This window comes from Rhopalosiphum padi, chromosome 2 (genome assembly GCF_020882245.1).
Source record: "Rhopalosiphum padi isolate XX-2018 chromosome 2, ASM2088224v1, whole genome shotgun sequence".
Taxonomy (NCBI): Eukaryota; Metazoa; Arthropoda; class Insecta; order Hemiptera; family Aphididae; genus Rhopalosiphum; species Rhopalosiphum padi.
Window position 1 is genome coordinate 40291960 of NC_083598.1, and position 22069 is coordinate 40314028.

At 26.2% G+C, this 22069-nt stretch overlaps 1 protein-coding gene and 1 long non-coding RNA gene across 6 annotated transcripts; both read left to right on the forward strand.

The window, feature by feature from the left end:
• The first annotated feature begins 139 nt into the window (after positions 1 to 139).
• Positions 140 to 10584, forward strand: LOC132920939 (V-type proton ATPase 116 kDa subunit a 1). Of its 4 annotated transcripts, XM_060983687.1 has the most exons (18): positions 140 to 506; positions 606 to 782; positions 1062 to 1190; positions 3228 to 3349; positions 3463 to 3555; positions 6104 to 6230; positions 6786 to 6962; positions 7023 to 7235; positions 7303 to 7453; positions 8245 to 8384; positions 8450 to 8689; positions 8766 to 8875; positions 8958 to 9082; positions 9146 to 9264; positions 9369 to 9476; positions 9564 to 9777; positions 9856 to 10027; positions 10244 to 10584. In XM_060983687.1, the coding sequence occupies exons 1-18, from the start codon at positions 390 to 392 to the stop codon at positions 10344 to 10346; spliced, it is 2637 nt and encodes an 878-aa protein (XP_060839670.1). In that variant the 5' UTR covers positions 140 to 389; the 3' UTR covers positions 10347 to 10584. The 4 variants fall into 4 exon arrangements, with proteins under 4 accessions (XP_060839670.1, XP_060839671.1, XP_060839673.1 ...); XM_060983688.1 differs by lacking the exon at positions 3463 to 3555; XM_060983690.1 differs by lacking the exon at positions 3463 to 3555 and having other exon boundaries at positions 3264 to 3349.
• A 1021-nt stretch (positions 10585 to 11605) lies between these two features.
• LOC132920942 (uncharacterized) lies at positions 11606 to 21024 on the forward strand. 2 transcript variants are annotated; one of them, XR_009660807.1, is made up of 5 exons: positions 11606 to 12062; positions 15128 to 15241; positions 16704 to 16801; positions 16859 to 17129; positions 20371 to 21024. It is a non-coding gene; the product is annotated as an uncharacterized LOC132920942 (long non-coding RNA). The 2 variants fall into 2 exon arrangements; XR_009660806.1 differs by lacking the exon at positions 20371 to 21024 and having other exon boundaries at positions 16859 to 17269.
• Positions 21025 to 22069: the final 1045 nt, after the last annotated feature.

Consider the following 22069-nt stretch of genomic DNA (forward strand, 5'->3'; position numbering starts at 1 on the left):
TATCACCACAGCACATCACTTATCAGTGCAGCATTTTCACAGTTTCAATAATTGAATTGTCGTTTGTTATTAGGTACGCTCTGTGATACAAGTAATGTTCGAGATAATATTCTGACCTAGCCCGCGTATCGCATCGCCCATCGCCTTCTGTACTATTACTATTGCAGTATTGTGGTCTGTAGGAAGAGTAGGAACCGCCTGCCAGCCACACCCGTGTGGAGTATAGATTATAGAACATCTATTTAATATCCATTGACTATTGACTATTGTCGTCCGGCGACAAGTTTTGAACATCACAACCACTGCCGAGTAGGTAAAAAAATCTGCGACGACTGCAGGGCTGCTAAGTCGTTTGTGTATCGGAGAACGCGCACCTCCGAACCGTAGCCATGGGATCGCTGTTCCGCAGCGAGGAAATGGCCCTGTGCCAGTTGTTTTTGCAGAGCGAAGCTGCTTACGCCTGCGTATCTGAACTTGGAGAATTGGGATTGGTTCAGTTCCGGGATGTATGTATATAATATTATAATAAGACAGCTAAATTTTTCTTCTAAATTTTGTTAATCGTATTTTTTTCCCTTTCCATTTGGTTTTTACTCGACGTTTAGTTAAATCCTGATGTCAACGCTTTTCAACGGAAGTTTGTCAGCGAAGTGCGCCGCTGCGATGAAATGGAACGTAAACTGCGGTACTTGGAAAAGGAGATTAAAAAGGATGGAATACCCATGTTGGATACGGGTGAAAATCCCGAAGCTCCTCAGCCCCGTGAAATGATTGACCTTGAAGTAATTCATTAGTTCATTGCATATAATATATCTATATATTTTTTTTATTCTATAGGTCTACATTACCTTCACTCCTATATTATATTTGTTTCTATGTTTAGGTACATTTAAACAGTTTACACTTAAGGTTTACTTGCTACTCAAGATTTATAATTTAAGATAATAAGAATTAAAAAAATATATTTCCAATACAATCGAATAAATAATTAGAATCTTAGATATTTAATCTTATACTTTTATATAATTTAAAAGTTATTTTGTTTTTACATTTTATTTTAGGCTACATTTGAAAAATTAGAAAATGAGTTGAGAGAAGTAAATCATAATGCTGAAGCCTTGAAACGTAATTTTCTTGAGTTAACAGAGCTCAAACATATCTTACGAAAAACTCAAGTATTCTTTGATGAGGTAATTTTTTTTTAACTTATTATCTTTAAAATAAATATTTGAAGTTATCTAAGTAGGTTTCTACTGTATAATAATAATCATCAATACCTAAATTAAATAAAAAATTAATAGATTAGCTAAATATGCATTTATGCCTATTGCTAATTAAAATAATATTTCCATAAAATGAATGGTACCTAGTTGTCTAGAGATTTTATAAAAAATAATATACTATTATATTATAATGATCTCATAAGTTTCAGTATCTGGCAACATCAAATTAAACAGGAACCACCTCACCATAGTTGGATCTTAAAGTTTTCATTTGGGTTTCTATCATTTTCTTACTTCACTGCATTTTTTTTTATTCTTATGATTTGATCAGTATTTTTTTTTCAACTTTTTAATTGCTTTAAAGTATTATCAAGTTGAGCTTTATTTGCTAATTGCACAAATGTAGATTTTTTTAATGTTCCATTTAGCTTACAGAAAAAAAAAATATTAATTTTTAATTAGGTATTTAATTTGTATAATTATAAATATGTTTGAATTAAATTATACTTAAAACAAATTTTGAAATTTATTAGTGATTCTCCAGTGTAGAATTATTTAACTAAAAAATATTATTTATTGTATTTATTTAATTAAGAATATTTATCCAAACTATAGTAGTCACCCAGTTCTTTATTAAATTTTTATAGGATACATTTATCAATCTTCTAAAATTTGTTATTATTCAAATTATTTTTATTTTTATATATTAAATAGTATTTTTATTAGGTATTCTATAAACTATATTTTACTGCTTATCATTTGCATGTTTGCATCTTCTGTACAGTTAACATAACTGCACTCTCATTCTCTTTTAACTATATCACTGATGAAATAAGTTATTGCTCAATATTTATTTTTATATTCTTTTTGTTGGTTGTGAAATGATAAGAGAATAAAAAATGACGGAGATTTCATCTATTATGTGGTGGAGGTAAAATAACAGAATATATGTTATTCTGTGGCGAAGAAATATGACCTATTTAAAAAAAATAGTGGTGTGTTGCCTAAGTATTGTAAATATATTAAACTTTTGTTTGGCAATGTTGACTAGTATATCAAAAAAATAAAATAAAAATTGCATTCTATTAATATTTTTAATTTTGGTATAGACTATTATCTACAATTTTTACATTTCAATATAGTTAAATGTTAATAATTTTGTTTATATTTATATCAATTATGTTGGGAATAAATTATATTATCGTGTTACTATTTATTATGTTATTTAGTATTTTAATTTAAAATTAAAATTAAAAATGAATCTTTATCAATAAAATTTTAATTTTTCAACCCTATGCATGCATTTCATAGCAATACATGACATCTCATGAAAAGATTAACTGTAAAAATATTATGTCAACATGGCAAGATAATTGTCATTTAAAGCATGCATTTTTTGGCGTGGGTAATATAAGTTGTTTATACAAGTTTAAACTTAAATGATTGAAGTACATTGTTTAGTAATTGCGAAAATAAATATATTTTAATAATAACAATCCATTTTGAGCTTTTCAAAATATAAGCAACCTAAATTATATTTTAAAACCATTAAACAAATTATATTTATTTTCAATAATCACTTTCATAGCATTTGTTTACTTTACACTATGGTAAAAATTGAAACTTGAAATACAAAGTTTCTGCTTTAATTATTTTATTATTTTATTGATCATTTTTATTATTATCTAGTTAAGCTTCTTATTTTATTTGCTTAATTTTTATTACTAGTAAGCATTAAAAATTGTATTATACTTAAAAAGTTCTGTAACATTGATTCAACACCATTTTTATATATTATTAAACTTATTTATTATATTTTTTTAAAGCAAATAGTTATATTATTTATTCAAAAATATAGTAATGTAATTTATAATATTTTTTGATGCTTGCTTTTTCATACAATCATTTTATCATATACTTACTATAACAAAAATATTTGTCTGGTGGGGTGGTGTGTGTCCGTATGTCGTCCCTATGCGCGCGCGTGTGTGTATGTGTTGCCAGACTGAACAGCAAATGGGTACCGCGGTTGCTTCGCAGATGGCTGACCCAAATCGGGAGGACGAGCAAGTGACACTGCTAGGCGAAGAAGGACTTCGCGCCGGCGGTCAAGCCCTCAAACTAGGGTACGGTTTTACAATATTTTCATATGTAGTATTGGTTTTAATTGCTGTATGCTTTGATATTCTATCCAATGCAATCATGTAATCTGTGGGATTATAAATATACTATTATTTAGGTATTCTGCTCGATTGTTAATGTGGGGTTCAAAAATATTGAAAAAATCAGAGTCAAAATTTGAACCAGAAAAGGTTGGGAACTACTATTTTAGGTAGATTCTCTGACGTGTTATTATGATCTTGTGTGTTTATTGGCTCGTTCTGATCTAACATTTTGTGAATTTTCTTAGTGATTAATATTAATATTTTCCTTATTAGTTGAAAAAAGTCAGTATCAGAATATTTCCAATACTATTTTTTGCAATAGATTTGACTTTATTTTCTAATTCAAGTTGTTTCAATTGTTTTATTTATTTTTACTTATTGAATGTTATATATTATAATATAGTCACATAGATTTATAACAATACTTAAAACTGGTTTTTGGAAATCTGCTTAAAACTAGCTGAATAAACCTTTATTTTCATTTTCTTACTTTAAGGCTCATTTCACATAGGCGTGTATCGTATGTGTGCGTTATTAGTTTACATTGTTTAAGTTCATAGTGCCATACTGGCGAAGGAAACATGCCATCGTCTGAGTGGCGCCTATATTTTTAACCGAAGTAACCAAAAATGCAAGTATACAATATGCGCCCATATAAAACGGGCCTAAGCCTAACTGTAACCAAAACCAAGATCTTAAAAACCAGTTTAATTATTCATCCTTTTCTGACAGTACTGACACTTGATATACACTATGTTCTCGTAAGTTTTGTGAACTGTTTTTTTTAATTGTCCAATTTTGTTTCATTTTTAATTCTTGGCTATTTTATAACCTCATTTTAAATATGTGATTTTAGTCATAGTTAGACTATTGAAAAATTGAAAAACCAAAGTCTTTTTTGGCTTGTTATAAACTAGTTTTAAGCTCCGATTTATATTTATTATATGATAGGAAATACACTAATGGGCATTATACATTTATTTTCTGGCCGTCTTTTTATTGAAGTATCAAATACATAGTAATGGTGAAATATATTATAGGATTATATTTTTATAACTATATAAAGAATGTTTTCAATCAGCATTTCCCTATAAGTAAGTTTCTACTTGTTTTTATTTTTATTTTATGATATATTCATAAAAACTATTCAAGTACAACTGATGACTTAAACAATTATTTGTAAATATTATACTATCAATGAATCAATTACATTTTAAAATTATTTATAGTGTATTATAATATGATTGGAAATCATTATTCTTTATTTAATGGCTATTTAATATTATGTTTATCAATAATTGTGAATGTATTTTTTACTAACCATGAACATCATTAAAACATAATATATTGCATTGTGTTAGTTTGTAAATAAGATTGTGGTGGAGGATATTTAAAGACACATATTGGTTACACATATGTAAATACCCAATATATAGCTGCCGATGCTGCCGTGTAGTTTGACTGGACCTGGGTTTCCTGGTGAAAAAACTGTTGTAAAATTTAATATTTATTTCTAATTTTATTGTAAATTGGCAAATATGTTATGTTCTTTAAAATTATAAATTATCTTGAACAGTTTTGGGCTATGTATTTAATTGCTATATACATACATATATACATGCTTGTCTAATTGACTAATACAATTATTTGAATATTAATAATAAATAATACTGGTTTGTGGTTAAATTGTTATGGTATGTTAAAATTAATGCGGGTTTCATAAACAATGCTTATACTTCACTGCTTTGCTTTTACACTTATAAAATCATTGCAAAACAAAATTACTATATTTTCTTCATAATCAATATTTTTATAAAAAGTTATAACAATAAAAACAAAACCCAGATATTCAATAAATAAAAAATATATCATTTTTTTTTCATATTGAACTATAGGTAATTAAAAATCAATATGTTAAATAATACTTAAAAATTATAAATATACACCTTAGTAAAATATTTACCTTTAAATTATAAATATATATATATATTATCAATTAAAATTGACTAAACATTTTATGAGCTTCCGTGTTTAATGTATTAACCTTAAATAAATACCAAAAAGATAATTTCTGATTTAATACAACTTATAAATAATTTTGAAAATCAAACATTTATTCAAATTTTACGACCATATGTGTGTGTGTGTGTGTGTGGTGTACAATAGCAAGAGGGTGGTTTGCACCCAACAGAATCAATGACGCGGGCTCTTATTAGTGATGACTCAATAGCACGTCAAGTCAACGCTGGCCCAGTGCAATTGGGGTATGTATCTATATTGATATTATTATTTATATACACAACTACACATTGGATATTTACAAAACATAACTATGATTAAATAAAATTTATATTGTTTAGATATAAAATATAATTTTTTTTTTTTTTTTTAAACATGCTTGTACTAAGGGCATTTATGTTTTGCTGTGAGAGTTTGATAAATTATTTTTAATATTTAATTTGAATTATTTCATAAACGCTATAATAATAATCTATCATTTCTGAGTTGGTGAGTGGAATACATGGAAGAATTGCAGGTCCAGCGCAGATATTGGTAAATGGGAGAAAATTACATTGATCATTCCACCACAATCTTAGTTTTATTTACTTACAATTTTAATAGTCTGGCTAATATGGTTTTGTCTTCAATGCTTTAATATGTCTAATAAATGTTAAATTATGTTTCATAAACTAATACTTTATTTTAAAACTAAAGATTTGTTGCTGGAGTCATACTACGTGAAAGAATTCCTGCATTTGAGAGGATGTTATGGCGTGCATGTCGTGGAAATGTATTTTTGAGACAAGCAGAAATTGAAACTCCATTGGAAGACCCATCAACTGTAAGAATAAATTAATCATAATCAATAATATTTATAATGAAATAGTTTTTAAAAAATAGTATAAATTAATTATTATTTTTAAATACATAATACAAATGATTGATCAATAGTTGTAATTTAAAAAAAAAGGTGGGCAATTTGGTAACTGCTCTGGCATACAATAGATATTGAATGTACATCATCATTGAGTAAGTCACTGTAGATATAGTAAATTGGGATTCAATGATAAATCATTTTTAAATTAAATTTCCTCTTTTTTCAATTTTTTTATTTTTTATATTCCTAAATTACCACCTAGGTCCACTTTGTTATCTTAATAGATATTAAAGTTAAAGATTAAATTGTTTGTACTTTTCTAAAAGGTAATGAGTAATGACAGATAAATATTGAATCAATAAATTTATCGGTCTGTTTAGATTCAAACATAATATATGATTTAATTTCTACAAATTAAGTTACTGTTCACACAAATAAGTTACTATCAAATAATAAATTATAACATTAATTATTACATTGGTTATACACTTTTTTATTTAAAATATTTGTTTACTTTAGGGAGATCAAGTCCACAAATCTGTTTTCATAATATTCTTTCAAGGCGATCAACTTAAGTCTCGAGTACGTAAAATATGTGAAGGATTTCGTGCTACATTATACCCATGTCCTGAAGCTCCATCTCAACGTCGTGAAATGGCTATGGGAGTTATGACACGTATTGAAGATTTAAATACTGTATGTAATTTTTAATTTTTATGTCAAGTTCTTAGTAAAACTATTTTATATAAATTATAGGTACTGGGTCAAACACAAGACCATCGTCATCGTGTGCTTGTTGCTGCTGCTAAAAACATAAAAAATTGGTTTATTAAAGTCGTTAAGATCAAAGCAATTTATCATACATTAAATTTATTTAATTTGGATGTAACACAAAAATGTTTAATTGCTGAATGCTGGGTACCTTTACTTGATATTGAAACTATACAATTGGCTTTACGTAGAGGAACTGTAAGTCTTTTTAAAGTTATAACAAATTAATGTGAAATTTATCTTTTAATTTAAAATTTTTTATTAGGAACGTAGTGGTAGTTCTGTACCACCCATTTTAAATAGAATGGATACATTTGAAGATCCACCAACTTATAATAGAACAAATAAATTTACAAGTGCTTTCCAAAACTTGGTTGATGCTTATGGAATTGCTAGTTACAGAGAAATAAATCCAAGTAAGTTTCATAATATTTAAAGGACATCACAACACTACATTTTTTTTTAAAATTTTAAGTCTATTGGTGTATTATTGTAGTCAACACAATGAAAAACATTTTGGTAAAAATTCAAAGTTAAAAAAATTATTATTCAACGAGATAATGAGAGTTGATGAATAGTCGCGTGACGTCATAGAGCCGATGACTGAGCAGCCGCCTATGTTTTACGTGTAAAAGTAGTTTGATTTACACTATGATTTGAATAACTTAAAATAGTATTTCAGAATTTTTTTTTTTATAATCCTAAGTATATTTATGTATTTAAGACGATGGCATGATTATACCATGATATATCTTGTTGTTGCATACCTATTATAAATTATAATTATTGAGTTTGTGACTCGCGTTGTATTGCCACACAAACCAAATTTTACAAAATTAATTATAATAGTTTTATCTACTATAAAAAAACTAGAAAGTATATCAAAATTATAATCACACCAGTGCCATAACCACAAAAAAAAACACTTAAGGTTACTTAAAATCTAAAAATATTATATTTAACAATTGAATCTAGATACTTTTGCTTGTAAAACATACGCCGCTGTTCTGACTTCAGCTCTATGACGTCACACGCATATTTTCAAATGCCTGCATCTCATTGAATAATTATTTAAGTGTGAGACCCACACCATATTTCTCAGATAATGACATACTTTAAATCTAAGCAAACTTATTTTTTAGTGCTGTGATGTCCTTTAATGTTACAATTAAAGTTTAATACCACTTATGTTATTTTTTAATTGCAGCACCATATACCATAATCAGTTTTCCATTTTTGTTCGCTGTGATGTTTGGAGATCTTGGCCATGGATGTTTGATGTTCTTGTTTGCTGCTTTCTTAGTACTACGTGAAAAACCATTAGCTGCAAAAAAAACTGATAATGAAGTATAAAAATCCTTCATGAATATATAAAAATTAAAAGTTTTCTAAATCATAATTAATTATTTTAGGTATGGAATATATTCTTTGCTGGACGGTACATAATATTACTTATGGGTCTCTTTTCTATGTATACTGGTTTTATATACAATGATATTTTTTCTAAATCTCTAAATTTGTTTGGATCGCATTGGCATACAAATTACGATGAATCAACTGTGATGAGTAATAAAGATTTACAGATAAATCCTTCTAATTCATCAGAGTATGATCAAGTTCCATATCCAGTAGGACTCGACCCCGTATGGCAGGTAAAAAAATAAATGATAATATTATATAGTTTATAATTTAATGGTTTTAAATTAAAATTAATATTTATTTTTCTAGTTGGCATTAAACAAAATTGTGTTTTTAAATGCATATAAAATGAAAATTTCCATTATAATTGGTGTATTACACATGTTGAGTGGAGTTAGCCTAAGTTTGTACAATTATAGGTAAGGATATTAAAATACTCTTACTTTTATTGATTAACATCTTCATAATAAAATATTATTTAACAAACAATTCAATTTTTAGATATTTTAAAGATCGGCTTTCCATTTATTGTGATTTTATTCCACAAGTAATATTCTTGACATTCCTATTCTTTTATATGGTGTTATTGATGTTTATTAAATGGGTATCATATGGACCACAAAACGGTATGTACTTGTTACTACAACTATTTAACTATAGATATTATTAATAATTGAAAATGTTTATAGCCTTTCCTGATAGTCCCGCATGTGCACCATCAATTTTAATTACATTTATTAATATGGTGTTATTCAAAGATGCTGTTGCATTAGAAAATTGTAATACAGTTTACATGTTTTCTGGCCAGGTAAATATATTTCTTAATGCATTATTTTTAAATACATACAATAAAAACTACATTATTTAGTTTTTGTGTGAATATAATATCTATTTTATAAATATTTTCTTTAGGGTGCTTTACAAAAGTTTTTAGTCATTGTAGCACTTTTGTGTGTACCAATTATGTTGCTTGCCAAACCCATATATATTATGCGTCAACAGAAAGATAAACATGTACAAGTAAATTATTTATAATATTAAATAAAATGAAAAATATTAATATTTATTAAGTATTAAAAATCAACTATATTTATTACCCTTTTAAAGTTAGTTAATGGCCATGCAACAACTGAAAATGGTGATGCAGAAGGTGCTGGTCGAGTAGTTCAACAGCCACCACCACCGGCTGGCGGACATGATGAAAATGAGATTGGTGAACTTTTTATTCACCAAGGCATTCATACAATTGAATATGTTCTTGGATCTGTGAGTCATACAGCTTCATACCTTCGCTTATGGGCTCTTTCTTTAGCTCATGCACGTAAGTTATACATAGTTATTTGTATTATTCACTATTCATTGTATATTAACACAATTTTTTTTTTTATAACATTTTTAGAATTATCTGAAGTGTTATGGAGTATGGTAATGACCAAAGGTCTGATATTGAATTCATGGATAGGTGGAGTGTGGTTGTGGTTTGTCTTTGGTTTTTGGGCAATCCTAACAGTAGGCATTCTTGTGCTGATGGAAGGACTTTCTGCATTTTTACATACACTTCGTTTACATTGGTAAAAACATTTTTTATTATTACATTTTAAAAGGAATTTTAAAACTAATTATTATTTAATAATTTTTCGAGTTGCATCTAAAATGTTTATTTGAAGAAGTTTTTAAATTGTATTTGTATCCTTTATTTTTTAATTAATACATAGTTCATGCATTTATCATTTAATTGTATTATGTCATATTAATACAAAAATATTAATTTAATATACATTTTTTAGGGTTGAGTTCCAGAGCAAATTTTACAAAGGACTTGGTTATGCATTTGCACCATTTTCTTTTGAAGTTATTTTAAATACGGCATCTACTGCTGTTGAAGAATAAATAAAACATTAACATGAAGAATGTAGTAATATTATTTTAGAACTATATAGTTGCTATATTAATTAATACTACTAAGAATAAACATTATAATTTATAATAATTTCATTCCATTTTTTAATGGTTTTTAGAATCTTTTGATTCATTTTTAGGTTTATCATAAAACTTAATTTTTGGAATAAACATCTAGATTTAATATTATAAAACCAAAAAATAAATACATACTTAGAAACTATAATAATGTTTTTTCATTTATTGAATAATTATAATTTTCATAAGTTTATTGGTAGTCATATTTGTATGTACACAATTTATTTTAAAATTATTAAAGTTAAGTATATTTTACTATTTTAGCATGAAATTATAAAATTAATTATTTTTAAATATTAATTCATACTCTTTTTACATGGGTATTGATTTAATCATATTTCACTTTTTTAATTATATTGTGGTTTTTATAATTATATTGTTTAGTTTGAATTGAAATATATTCAACTTGTAGATACAATATATTATGGTATAACAGCATTTATGTGGTATTTTAGCAATAGTATAGTTTTATTAGTAGGGAATGGATATTAATGTAATAAAAAACCACAATATTAACTTATTTTTATTTAAGTATTATGTAATAATCTCTCAAAAAAAAAAAAAAAAAAAGATAAAAAGAAGAAATATATAAACATAGCTTAGCAAACAAGTATAAATTTATATATTTTTATAAAAGATTGTTTCAAGACATATCAGTTATTTTTTTTGGTCATAAGAATATGAGATATAATGACTTAAATATACAGTTATATACCTATACTCTATAATTTATATAGTTGATCATGGATATTATATATTATAATATTTATTAATATATGATAGAATATAATAGTCATGAAGATATTAAATAATAAATATTTACTATTTATGGAATTGAGATGAGGCATATTATTATTTATAAATACTGCTGTAAAATGTTTTCACCTTGTCTTGTCCAAAATTCCAATATAAGTGTACAACTGTTAGTGACTATTGACTAATAGTTAATACAGTTGCAGACTGCAGTATACTGTCAACTGTGTACTATTCTATGTGTCAAACTCAGTAACTCATGAAGTCACGACTGTCAAATTCTTCATGAGTTGATTACAGTTGGTACGACTTGCGTAGAAGTGTTACCATTTGCTGTCTTGTAAAAGTATTGCACAATTTGTACTACTGTAACAGCAGTCTGGGCGTCTGGCGTTTTACTGTAGTTTTCCTCACTCCTCATTTCATTCCACGTCCGTGGTTCATTCTCTAGTCTTTACTGCTTTAAAGTTTTTTTACTTTCTTTACTAGCTTAGTGTGTTTTGTACGCCGACCGGCCCGACCATGGGTCGTGTTGGTGGGCGGATTTTTCTTTGTTGGGTTGCCTCTATAGAATAAATTGACATCCTCGCCCTTTCCATTGGCATTTGGCTGTTTGGAGTTTAAATTGGGTCCCTTGCTTTCAGTTCTTGACATCTAAACGCTAACGTGTCCGACTACCATTTATCTGTCACGTGCACATTTCAAATTTGTGTTAGCTTCTCGCGACCAGGGTGTACGCCATCTCAATGCTTATCTTCCGACTGATGCGGTTTCGGTGCCGTCACCATTTCTTTATTCAGAATCACCGCATAACTCATTAGCATAGATCAATAGTCCAGTAGTTGCAGAATGACGTCCGCCTCGACGAAAAACTATGTAAGTATCGTTGACCTCCGTCTGACAGCAATGCTGTGATCTTTGTTCCTTAACCTTACATTTACTTCGGGCAACATGCCACTTTAATTTTCGTTTTAACATACAAATGATTTAATGTCTGGTTCTACTCCCAAGTCCATCCACCGATCGAAATACTAGCATGCACGTGCTTTGATATTACTATCCACCATCAATGTCAGTATTTTGATTGGACATCATCACTGACGCGTTTTTATTTTAGTGTTTATTGTACATGTGGTTTGCTTGCTGCTTATTGTCCATCAGTTCTACTGTTATTGATTCAAATTTCATTGATTGCCAATTTGCCTTTTGTTAAACCCTATGCCCATGAGGTTTATCTGTGTTACTTACAGGTTAGGTATATTATGACCCCGTGTTAGTTTATCTAACTTGTATCTTCTGTAGGTAGTAGGTACCCTATTTAATTTCAAATAATCGATTGTGTAAACTATTAATTTCTGTTATTTCCAATTTAGCAGTTGACAATCGATCCTGTTGTACGTTTATTCAATTTTTTAAAGCTTTCAGTTCGGTTGATACGTAGTACATTGGTATTATATAAACTGTTCAATTAGTGTGTGGTTATTCTATGTCATACGTATTTATTTGTGTAAAGAAACAGACTGTCCACTCCCCAGCTTCCCGCTAAGTTACTTACTAGTTGAGGACGTTTAGTGAGTGGTAAAATAATTTTCAAACTATCGTAACTATTACTTTGTTCACTATAACTAAGTAGTATTGCAAGTCTGAAACATCTATATTTAAGACTCAGTAGTTTTACTTAACAGTTAAAATCATGAACATGTGACGAGCGAGGTCAATGAACTAAGTATTTATCTTTCTATGATAGGCACTATTTAATTGTGTAAAGAAATAGTCCATTCCCCAGCTTCCCGCTAAGTTACTTACTAGTAGAGGACGTTTAGTGAGTGGTAAAATAATTTTCAAATTATCGTAACTACTATTTTGTATAACCTTAACAAATTAGTACTGCAATTTTGAAAACATTTACATTAATGACATTAATTGAGTGGATATACCTACTTCACAATCAATATCTTCAATGTATTTATGTATGATAGTTTATTATTGGTATCAAATGATGTAAAATTAACTTTCATCTATATGTGCCTATCTAAAGAAAATATCCATTCCCCAGCTTCCCGCCAAGTTACTTACTAGAAGAGGACGTTTAGTGAGTGGTAAAATAATTTTCAAATTATCGTAACTACTATTTTGTACAACCTTAACAAATTAGTACTGCAATTTTGAAAACATTTACATTAAGGACATTAATTGAGTGGATATACCTACTTCACAATCAATATCTTCAATGTATTTATGTATGATAGTTTATTATTGGTATCAAATGATGTAAAATTAACTTTCATCTATATGTGCCTATCTAAAGAAAATATCCATTCCCCAGCTTCCCGCTAAGTTATTTACTAGAAGAGGACGTTTAGTGAGTGGTAAAATAATTTTCAAATTATCGTAACTACTATTTTGTATCATTTTACTAATTAGTACTGTCATTTTGGAAACATTTACATTAATGAAATAAATTGAGTAAATATACATAATGATGTAAAATTAGCTTTCATCTATATGTGCCTATCTAAAGAAAATATCCATTCCCCAGCTTCCCGCTAAGTTATTTACTAGAAGAGGACGTTTAGTGAGTGGTAAAATAATTTTCAAATTATCGTAACTACTATTTTGTATCATTTTACTAATTAGTACTGTCATTTTGGAAACATTTACATTAATGAAATAAATTGAGTAAATATACATAATGATGTAAAATTAGCTTTCATCTATATGTGCCTATCTTAAGAAAATATCCATTCCCCAGCTTCCCGCTAAGTTATTTACTAGAAGAGGACGTTTAGTGAGTGGTAAAATAATTTTCAAATTATCATAACTACTATTTTGTATCATTTTACTAATTAGTACTGTCATTTTGGAAACATTTACATTAATGAAATAAATTGAGTAAATATACATAATGATGTAAAATTAGCTTTCATCTATATGTGCCTATCTAAAGAAAATATCCATTCCTCAGCTTCCCGCTAAGTTATTTACTAGAAGAGGACGTTTAGTGAGTGGTAAAATAATTTTCAAATTATCGTAACTACTATTTTGTATCATTTTACTAATTAGTACTGTCATTTTGGAAACATTTACATTAATGAAATAAATTGAGTAAATATACATGATGATGTAAAATTAGCTTTCATCTATATGTGCCTATCTAAAGAAAATATCCATTCCCCAGCTTCCCGCTAAGTTACTTACTAGTAGAGGACGTTTAGTGAATGGTAAAATAATTTTCATATTATCGTAACTACTATTTTGTACAACCTTAACAAATTAGTACTGCAATTTTGAAAACATTAATATTAATGAGATTAATTAAGAAGATAAACCTACTTCATAATCTGTATGTGCAATGTATTTATGATTGATAAAAAATTGAGATGCCCTAGATAATATTCTTTATCCATGCATGTCCCAGCTTCCCCGTAAGTTACCTACTAGTAGAGAACGTTTAGTTGTTAGTGAGCGGTAAAATAATTTTCTAACTATCGTATCTACTATTTTGTACAATCTAATTAATATAGTATTGCATCTAACATCTAAAATCTAGAAATGAATTTCATAATATTTTGCTCTTAAAATATTTTGTTAAAACTTCATGAGATAATTTAACAATGTACTATTATATTTCATTCTGTTGATTGGCAGTTAAGCTTTAAAACAATTTGAAAATAAGTTATTTTTTAAACTATGACCATGTTTATGATATTAAAAAGTGTGTGTGCAACATACTCCTCTTAAGTGTTGTAACTATCTAATCCATATACCTTAAATCTTAAATTTGTCTTAATGTAACAAAAAATTAAGTAAATCAAAATACATTACAATTTTGTATGGATGTAATTTGTAGATTATATTTAAGGATTTTAATAATTTATTTATTTACAAATTATTTCAATGCACATGGATTTAATAATTGTGATATTTGTTTTGATTTATAGTTGGTTCTTTAAGATAGCAAGTATCAATTTATTACATCACTCATCAGTTGTTTGGATAATTGAAGTAGTACATGCTCTAATAGTTTTCTATACAGTTTTGCATATTTAAATAAAGTAAGTATTTCAACATTTGTGTTATTCGGTATATATAGAACATAAAATAAAATAAATTTTTACTAAACTTATTTTATAAATACTGTTAAATCTTATTAATTATTACTATTTAACTTGAATTATTCTTTTTTTTCTTTAGGAATTTTAATATCAGATTTAGTTGTTTTCAGTTTTTCAGCTACCAATTTACTACAATTATAAATATTATATTATGTGTTTTGTTTTAGTAATAAAAGTTTACTGTGATGATAATTTCAGGCTCCCTCATCTGAGAGAACCCAAAAATTAAATAATGCAGAAATTACCACTTTTCTGAGTAAACCACTACAATTTACAATTTTGATTGTTTTTTGCCTATTAAAATACTTGTTTTTTATTTTATAATTTACTATGATGAAAATTCCAGGCTCCCTCATCTGAGAGAACCCATAATTTAATAATGCAGAATTAACCTTTTTCTGAGTTATTAAATAACTATTTACTAAATAGTATTACATTTTTCTAAAAAATAAAAAAATACTTAAGTACATGATTAACACTTCTTAATGATGACTTAAACAGGCTCCCTCTTCTGAGTTAATCTGTTAAAAGATTGTCTGCGGAAAACTGCTGTAATGTCTGATATTGACTTGTTTTTAGTTAAATAATATTTACTATGATGAAAATTCCAGGCTCCCTCATCTGAGAGAACCCATAATTTAATAATGCAGAATTAACCATTTTCTGAGTTATTAAATAACTATTTACTAAATAGTATTACATTTTTCTAAAAAATAATAAAATACTTAGGTACATGATAAACATTTCTTAATGATGACTTAAACAGGCTCCCTCTTCTGAGTTAATCTGTTAAAAGATTGTCTGCGGAAAACTGCTGTAATGTCTGATGTTGACTTGTTTTTAGTTTAATTAGATTTACTATGATGAAAATTCCAGGCTCCCTCATCTGAGAGAACCCATAATTTAATAATGCAGAATTAACCATTTTCTGAGTTAATAAATAACTAATTATTAAATAGTAATACATTTTTCTAAAAAAATAAAAAATACTTAGGTACACGATTAAAACTTTTTAATGATGACTTAAAACAGGCTCCCTCTTCTGAGTTAATCTGTTAAAAGATTTGCTGCGGAAAACTGCTGTAATGTCTGATATACATTTGGTTTTTTTTTTTGTTATACGTACTTTCATCTATTTGTATTTATTTTACTATGGTAAAAAATTAAACGTACAGCTAAGCATTGAGTATGATAGTTGCAAAGATCAATTATTCTTTCTTAAATATTGATATGGGATGTTTATTGGTATTTTATTTATCTTCCATAATCTATATACATTTTAATGTAAACAATTAGGAGTTTTTTATGGGCAATACTTGTCAGATCAGCTAATGTTTTATAAAATTATAAATTCGTTTTAATTTGTCTGACAATAAACTAATAAAAAATATTTATATTTTAGATCAAATTTTCTTTTTATGTGTTGTTCCGTTGCTGACCATATTGTAAAATGTATTATCCTAAGCTGCTGTTCAATGAGAAATAATTTGAGTTAAAAAGGTAATTTTATAATGCATAATTTTGTTGTATCAAAATTTAATTTAAAAATGTTTTCAGATCAATATCTTAAGGCTTAAATTGTTTCAAGATCGTATTATCATCCATATTTTATTTCTTTTCTTTGCAAACTATCAAAGTTTATTTTCATAATATGGCGGTGCTTGTAGAAACAGCTACAAGTTTACTTGACAATGACTGCTCTACTATTTGTATCGCAGAACACATCTCGCCTGTATTCGTTACAACATAATTCAGTGGTATAAAGCAGGCACTAAGATCAGACCAAATTCCTCCAGGATGCTGGTCAAACTTGAGTGTGCTTGCCAAAGTAAGTAAAAAAAAAATGAAAATGAAAAATATACAATTGCTGTATTTATAAAACTCATATATCGTTATCTCATATAATTATATTAATTAAGTATTTGAGTCTTGTTTATCATTTAAAAATAAAATAATATTGCTACTAAATTTCCATTTTCTATTTTTACTTTTGTTACCAGTGATAATGTTTAATTTATGTAAGCTACTTTATATATATGATTTTCAAAAATATATAATAGATAAAATATTGACCAATCTAATATGTATATATTATTGGAAAAAGTGTATTAAAAAACAATATATTACATTTTATTTGATAACTTGGTCAATTTAAATATTTCTCATTTATCCATTAGTTATTAATTATTATTATTTATCATACATTTTATTTTCAAAGAAAACTGTGATACTTTATTTTAATTAAAACTTATTATTAAAATTCAATGTTTCCCTCACCAGTTAAAATAAGGTTTAGATATAACAATATGTTTAATTAGTTAAAAATAAAAGTCATAACTAATGATATTCAAATGATGAACCACGTCAAAATTGCTGTGTAACTGTTACCTTTCAAAATTCTTACTAAATTATGTATTGTATGGTAAAAACTCTGTCTAATTATAATTGAATTTATTAATAAAACATTTTAATATTTATTATTTAAAATTATCTATGATCTACATTAAAATATTTTTTGACGTGGTTAGTAAAATAATTAGGTTAAATAGGTAACACATAAAGTTTAAACAATTCAAAGTGTTAGATTCAACTTCACAGTATTAACTTAAGTTAACATGAAGTTGCAATAAGTGTATATGTTTGAATAAGTTTAAATAAGTTATTATTATGAGTCAAGTAATTTTAATAATAGATTAAATTAAGATACTGTAATTGTCATGTCAGAAGTAGAAAATAAAGTTTTTTAAAATGTAGAATAATTTATGATGGATAATAATAAATTAACAATATTTATATACTTCATACATTAATGTATTCAAACTTTTTTTTATTTACCTTGATATATTTTTAAAATTATTGAACTAATTATATTTATTTTAATTAAAATTAAATTACTAATAATATGGAGTTTTTTAATTTAAGCTTATAACCATGTTATTAATTATTATTATTGTGGTTTTGTAATTGACAAAAATTCAGTATATCTAACAATTTCAGTAATTTATTATTTCAGTTGTTAAAATTAAATTGATTGGTGCCTTGATATGATAGTTTTTATTTTTGTAATACATGAACCATAATTAATATTGATAAAATATTACATTAAATATAACCTGCTTATAAATTTAAGTGTTGAATCTTTAACAAACAAACAAAAAAATGCAATGATTTATTAAGTCTTATTCTCTGTTTGGTTACAATTTAAGATCTAATACTATGCAGTGTTAAAGGTTTTATATAGTTATTGTTGTGAACATTTCTTAATTACAATAATTTAATTATTTATTATCTTGCATTAATGCGAAATTATGGTAAAAAATGTTCAATAAAATTTCCTCCATAGTATCGCCATCAAATATATAATTAAATAAATAGGGTTGATGGATTTATTCAAACAGTAAAATTTGTGAAATTAAATATGGATTGTTAACAACAATATACTCTGGAACCATTTCCTCTACTCTCGTCTTCACAATTATTGCTTTTAAAAAGTTTTGAATTCATCTTCTCTTAATTAAATCTCGCTGTTATTTATTATTGATTAGCTGATAGATTTTTCAAAATTAAGAGATTCAGTGTTAATTAATTTGTTTTCTATTCAAAATTTAACTATTAAATAGGTATTAATATCAATGTTTTATTACTTTAATGTGACTAAATCATACTTTAATAATTAAATATTTAATTTTGTTGCAAGTATTAAAATGTAAATTAATAGGTATTAAATTAAATATAATCTAGAATAAAAAATAAATATTATGGTTTAATTTTCTTATGATAATTATTTCATTCCCATAATTTTTTAAGTAATAATATTCTAAATTGAAATACTACTGCCACATCTAAAATATGCCTGCGACTTATTAAACTAAAATTGTATCTCTTACACATAAATATACATTTATTTAAAATCCTACATTAATGTTTGAATTTAGCTTTTACCTGAAATGCATCACAAAATTAAGTATTATATTACAACCTAATTTCATTTTATTCTGGACTACAATACATTACTATACATTACTCTTTTTATATTATATTTATTGTTATTATTTTAAGTGAATACTTAAAATTAGGGCCAATGACCGGTGGAATTAGATAACATGTTAAGCATTGTTAATTAAGACATCTTTACATGTTGTAAGTGTAAATAATATTTCTATTATTAACTATTAAGTTAACGTTAAGTTATATTATTAATACAACAGCTGAGTGTAATATATTAGATATCATGTTTTAAATTCTTTATCAAGACATTTTGACATGATGTAAGTGTAAATAATTTTTATATTATTAAGTTAATATTAAGTAGCGTCATTAATTTGACTGTCTGATCGCCTGAAACTGAATTAGATAACATGTTGATTTTTGTCAATAAAGACATTTTAGCATGTTGTAAGTGTAATTAATCTTTTGTTTAAGGTACTGTTAAGCTAGTATTAAGATAAGTCATTAATTTGACACAACGGAAACACGCACAAAATTATATAGATATCATGTTTTAAATTGTTAATTAAAACATTTGACATGTTGTAAGTGTACATAATTTTTATATTATTTAGTTAATATTAAAATTATATTAAGATAGTTATTATATTTGTGTTAATAGTTAACACAAATATAACATTTTAAATAAGGTTTTAGTAATTTATACTATATGGGAGTTTTATTCACGTGATTAGAGTACAAGATTGAAGAATGTGTCAAAACACTTTCATCTTGTCGTAAGTTTAGATTTAAATTAGTTTTAGTTTACTGATGGCCGAAGTTCACTCCCAAGCATTAGAACACAAATTCATGAACGTATTTCTTTACGTCAAGATTTTGTTGTAAGTGTACATAGAAATTAATATGATTTTTATAAATTTGTATTAGTCTTATTTGGTTTTTGTCTTAATCACACCTTATTTCCAATGCTGGTGAGGGATGTTTTTAAATTAATTTAATATAAATTATTTTTTTCCTCTTCTTTTTTTTTTAAAAAAGATTTTGCCATTGATTTTTGTCTTTGTCTTACGCATAATGAAACAAGTATTTTTTTTTTTTTTTTGTATGTGTTGTATGTGTAGCATAATCAATATTCACTTTATGGTGCAATAGTTGTATAGAATAAAACAAATATAAGTTAATATACATTGTAATAGAAATACAAACATAATTTTTAATATCCAAGAAATAATAATTGGTGTCAACACTTTTTACCACTTAGTGTTTTGGAGACAGTTTTTAATTGTATCTAGCTTGACTTAATATTTAAGTAAATTTTTATTCATTTATGTCACTTATGTTAATTTGTATTGATTTATATGAAATGTATGTTATTGTGAAAAAAAATAATACTTATGATATATTAATATTATGTTGGTCAATTTTCAACAATAATGTATATTCAACTTTATTTTATTGTGTGGTACTGTGGTTATTACAAGTTGAAGCTATTTATGTGTAATTTTTTTTTTTTTATATAATTGTATGTATTATTACTACATTTTTTGAATTCTTGAATTTTACAAAACCTATTTGGTAAATTTTAGAAAGCTTCTTATAACACCTATACCTATAATACTCTTACAATATATTGTTAATTAGAATTTAAATACATAAAGCTTCATTTTGACTCCAAAATTAGGTCACCCTTTAAAATGTAACAATGCAGTTCAAAGATTATGTAAATTAATCATGTTAAAAATGGATGTCTAAATAAAAATATATTAAAAATTTAATTGATTGTCTAAATTATTTTCTTCTTTAACAGAATATATAGATTAAATTTTAAATCTTGTATGGTAATTTTTGAAAAGAACAAATCTACGCATTTCAATGAATTCTAAGTATGTATTTATACTTAACTTGTAAGATGAGGCTTATGTGAAAAATGCATAGACTCCAGACTTCGACACCCATTGTTTCTAACTGTCTTTATTATTACTATCCATTTTGACATTAGTATGATCCTTAATTTATTAAGTTATATTTACTTTTTGAAAGTTGAATGAAAAGCTTACAAAATATTAAATCTTGTAACTTTGTTATTCAAAATTATACACAGGTCTTGTTCAAGGTCGTACTGCAACTAGTTTTTTGAATCATTTTTCTGGGGCCTGGGCCTACAAAAAAATTGAAACACAAGCCCCGGCTAATGCTTATGCTACACTAGACACGAACACCAGCTTTAGAACTATTCATGTGTAATTACATTTGTATTATAAAATAAGGTCTAATCTTGAAGAATAATTGAATCTGTAAGATTTGGTTGGCCTCAGGCTTGATAAAGCTATCTACAGCCCTGGCTTTGTTGTTTCCAGATTAACTCTGGTTGTATTTGTGAACATTTCATTATTTCAAGCGGAATTCAGGTACATAGAGACAGTTCTAAAACCTATTAACAACATTTTTCAATATTTAAATTATTAAAAAAAATAGATAAGCGGGTATTGCTCTGCTGTACATAAGCTGTGTTGGTCACTATTATAGGAGCATTAAATTTAAATTAAATGATATATATTATTGTATCCAAAAAACCAATCAGCCTAAAAGCCTATCAGATATATTTTTTATATGCCTATTTTATTTTTAATATTATAATGGGTTGATATAATTTGTATGGTTTCAATGTGAACTCTGAAGAATTGTTTTGTTAATTTTTCAAAACAAAATACAAAAATAGCTTCTATGAATTTTTAATTTGTTTGGTAGTGAGCATGTTTTGACGAACTTCATCATAATTCTAATTTCAAATGTATATAAATTTAAAAAAAACTTCTGTCT

Coding starts and splice junctions, on each gene's coding strand:
- LOC132920939 (XM_060983687.1), top strand. CDS start 390: ATGGGATCGCTGTTCCGCAGCGAGGAAATGGCCCTGTGCCAGTTGTTT. Junction 8,876..8,957: donor CTAAGTTTGTACAATTATAG/GTAAGGATATTA, acceptor TTCAATTTTTAG/ATATTTTAAAGATCGGCTTT. Junction 9,083..9,145: donor ATCATATGGACCACAAAACG/GTATGTACTTGT, acceptor AAATGTTTATAG/CCTTTCCTGATAGTCCCGCA.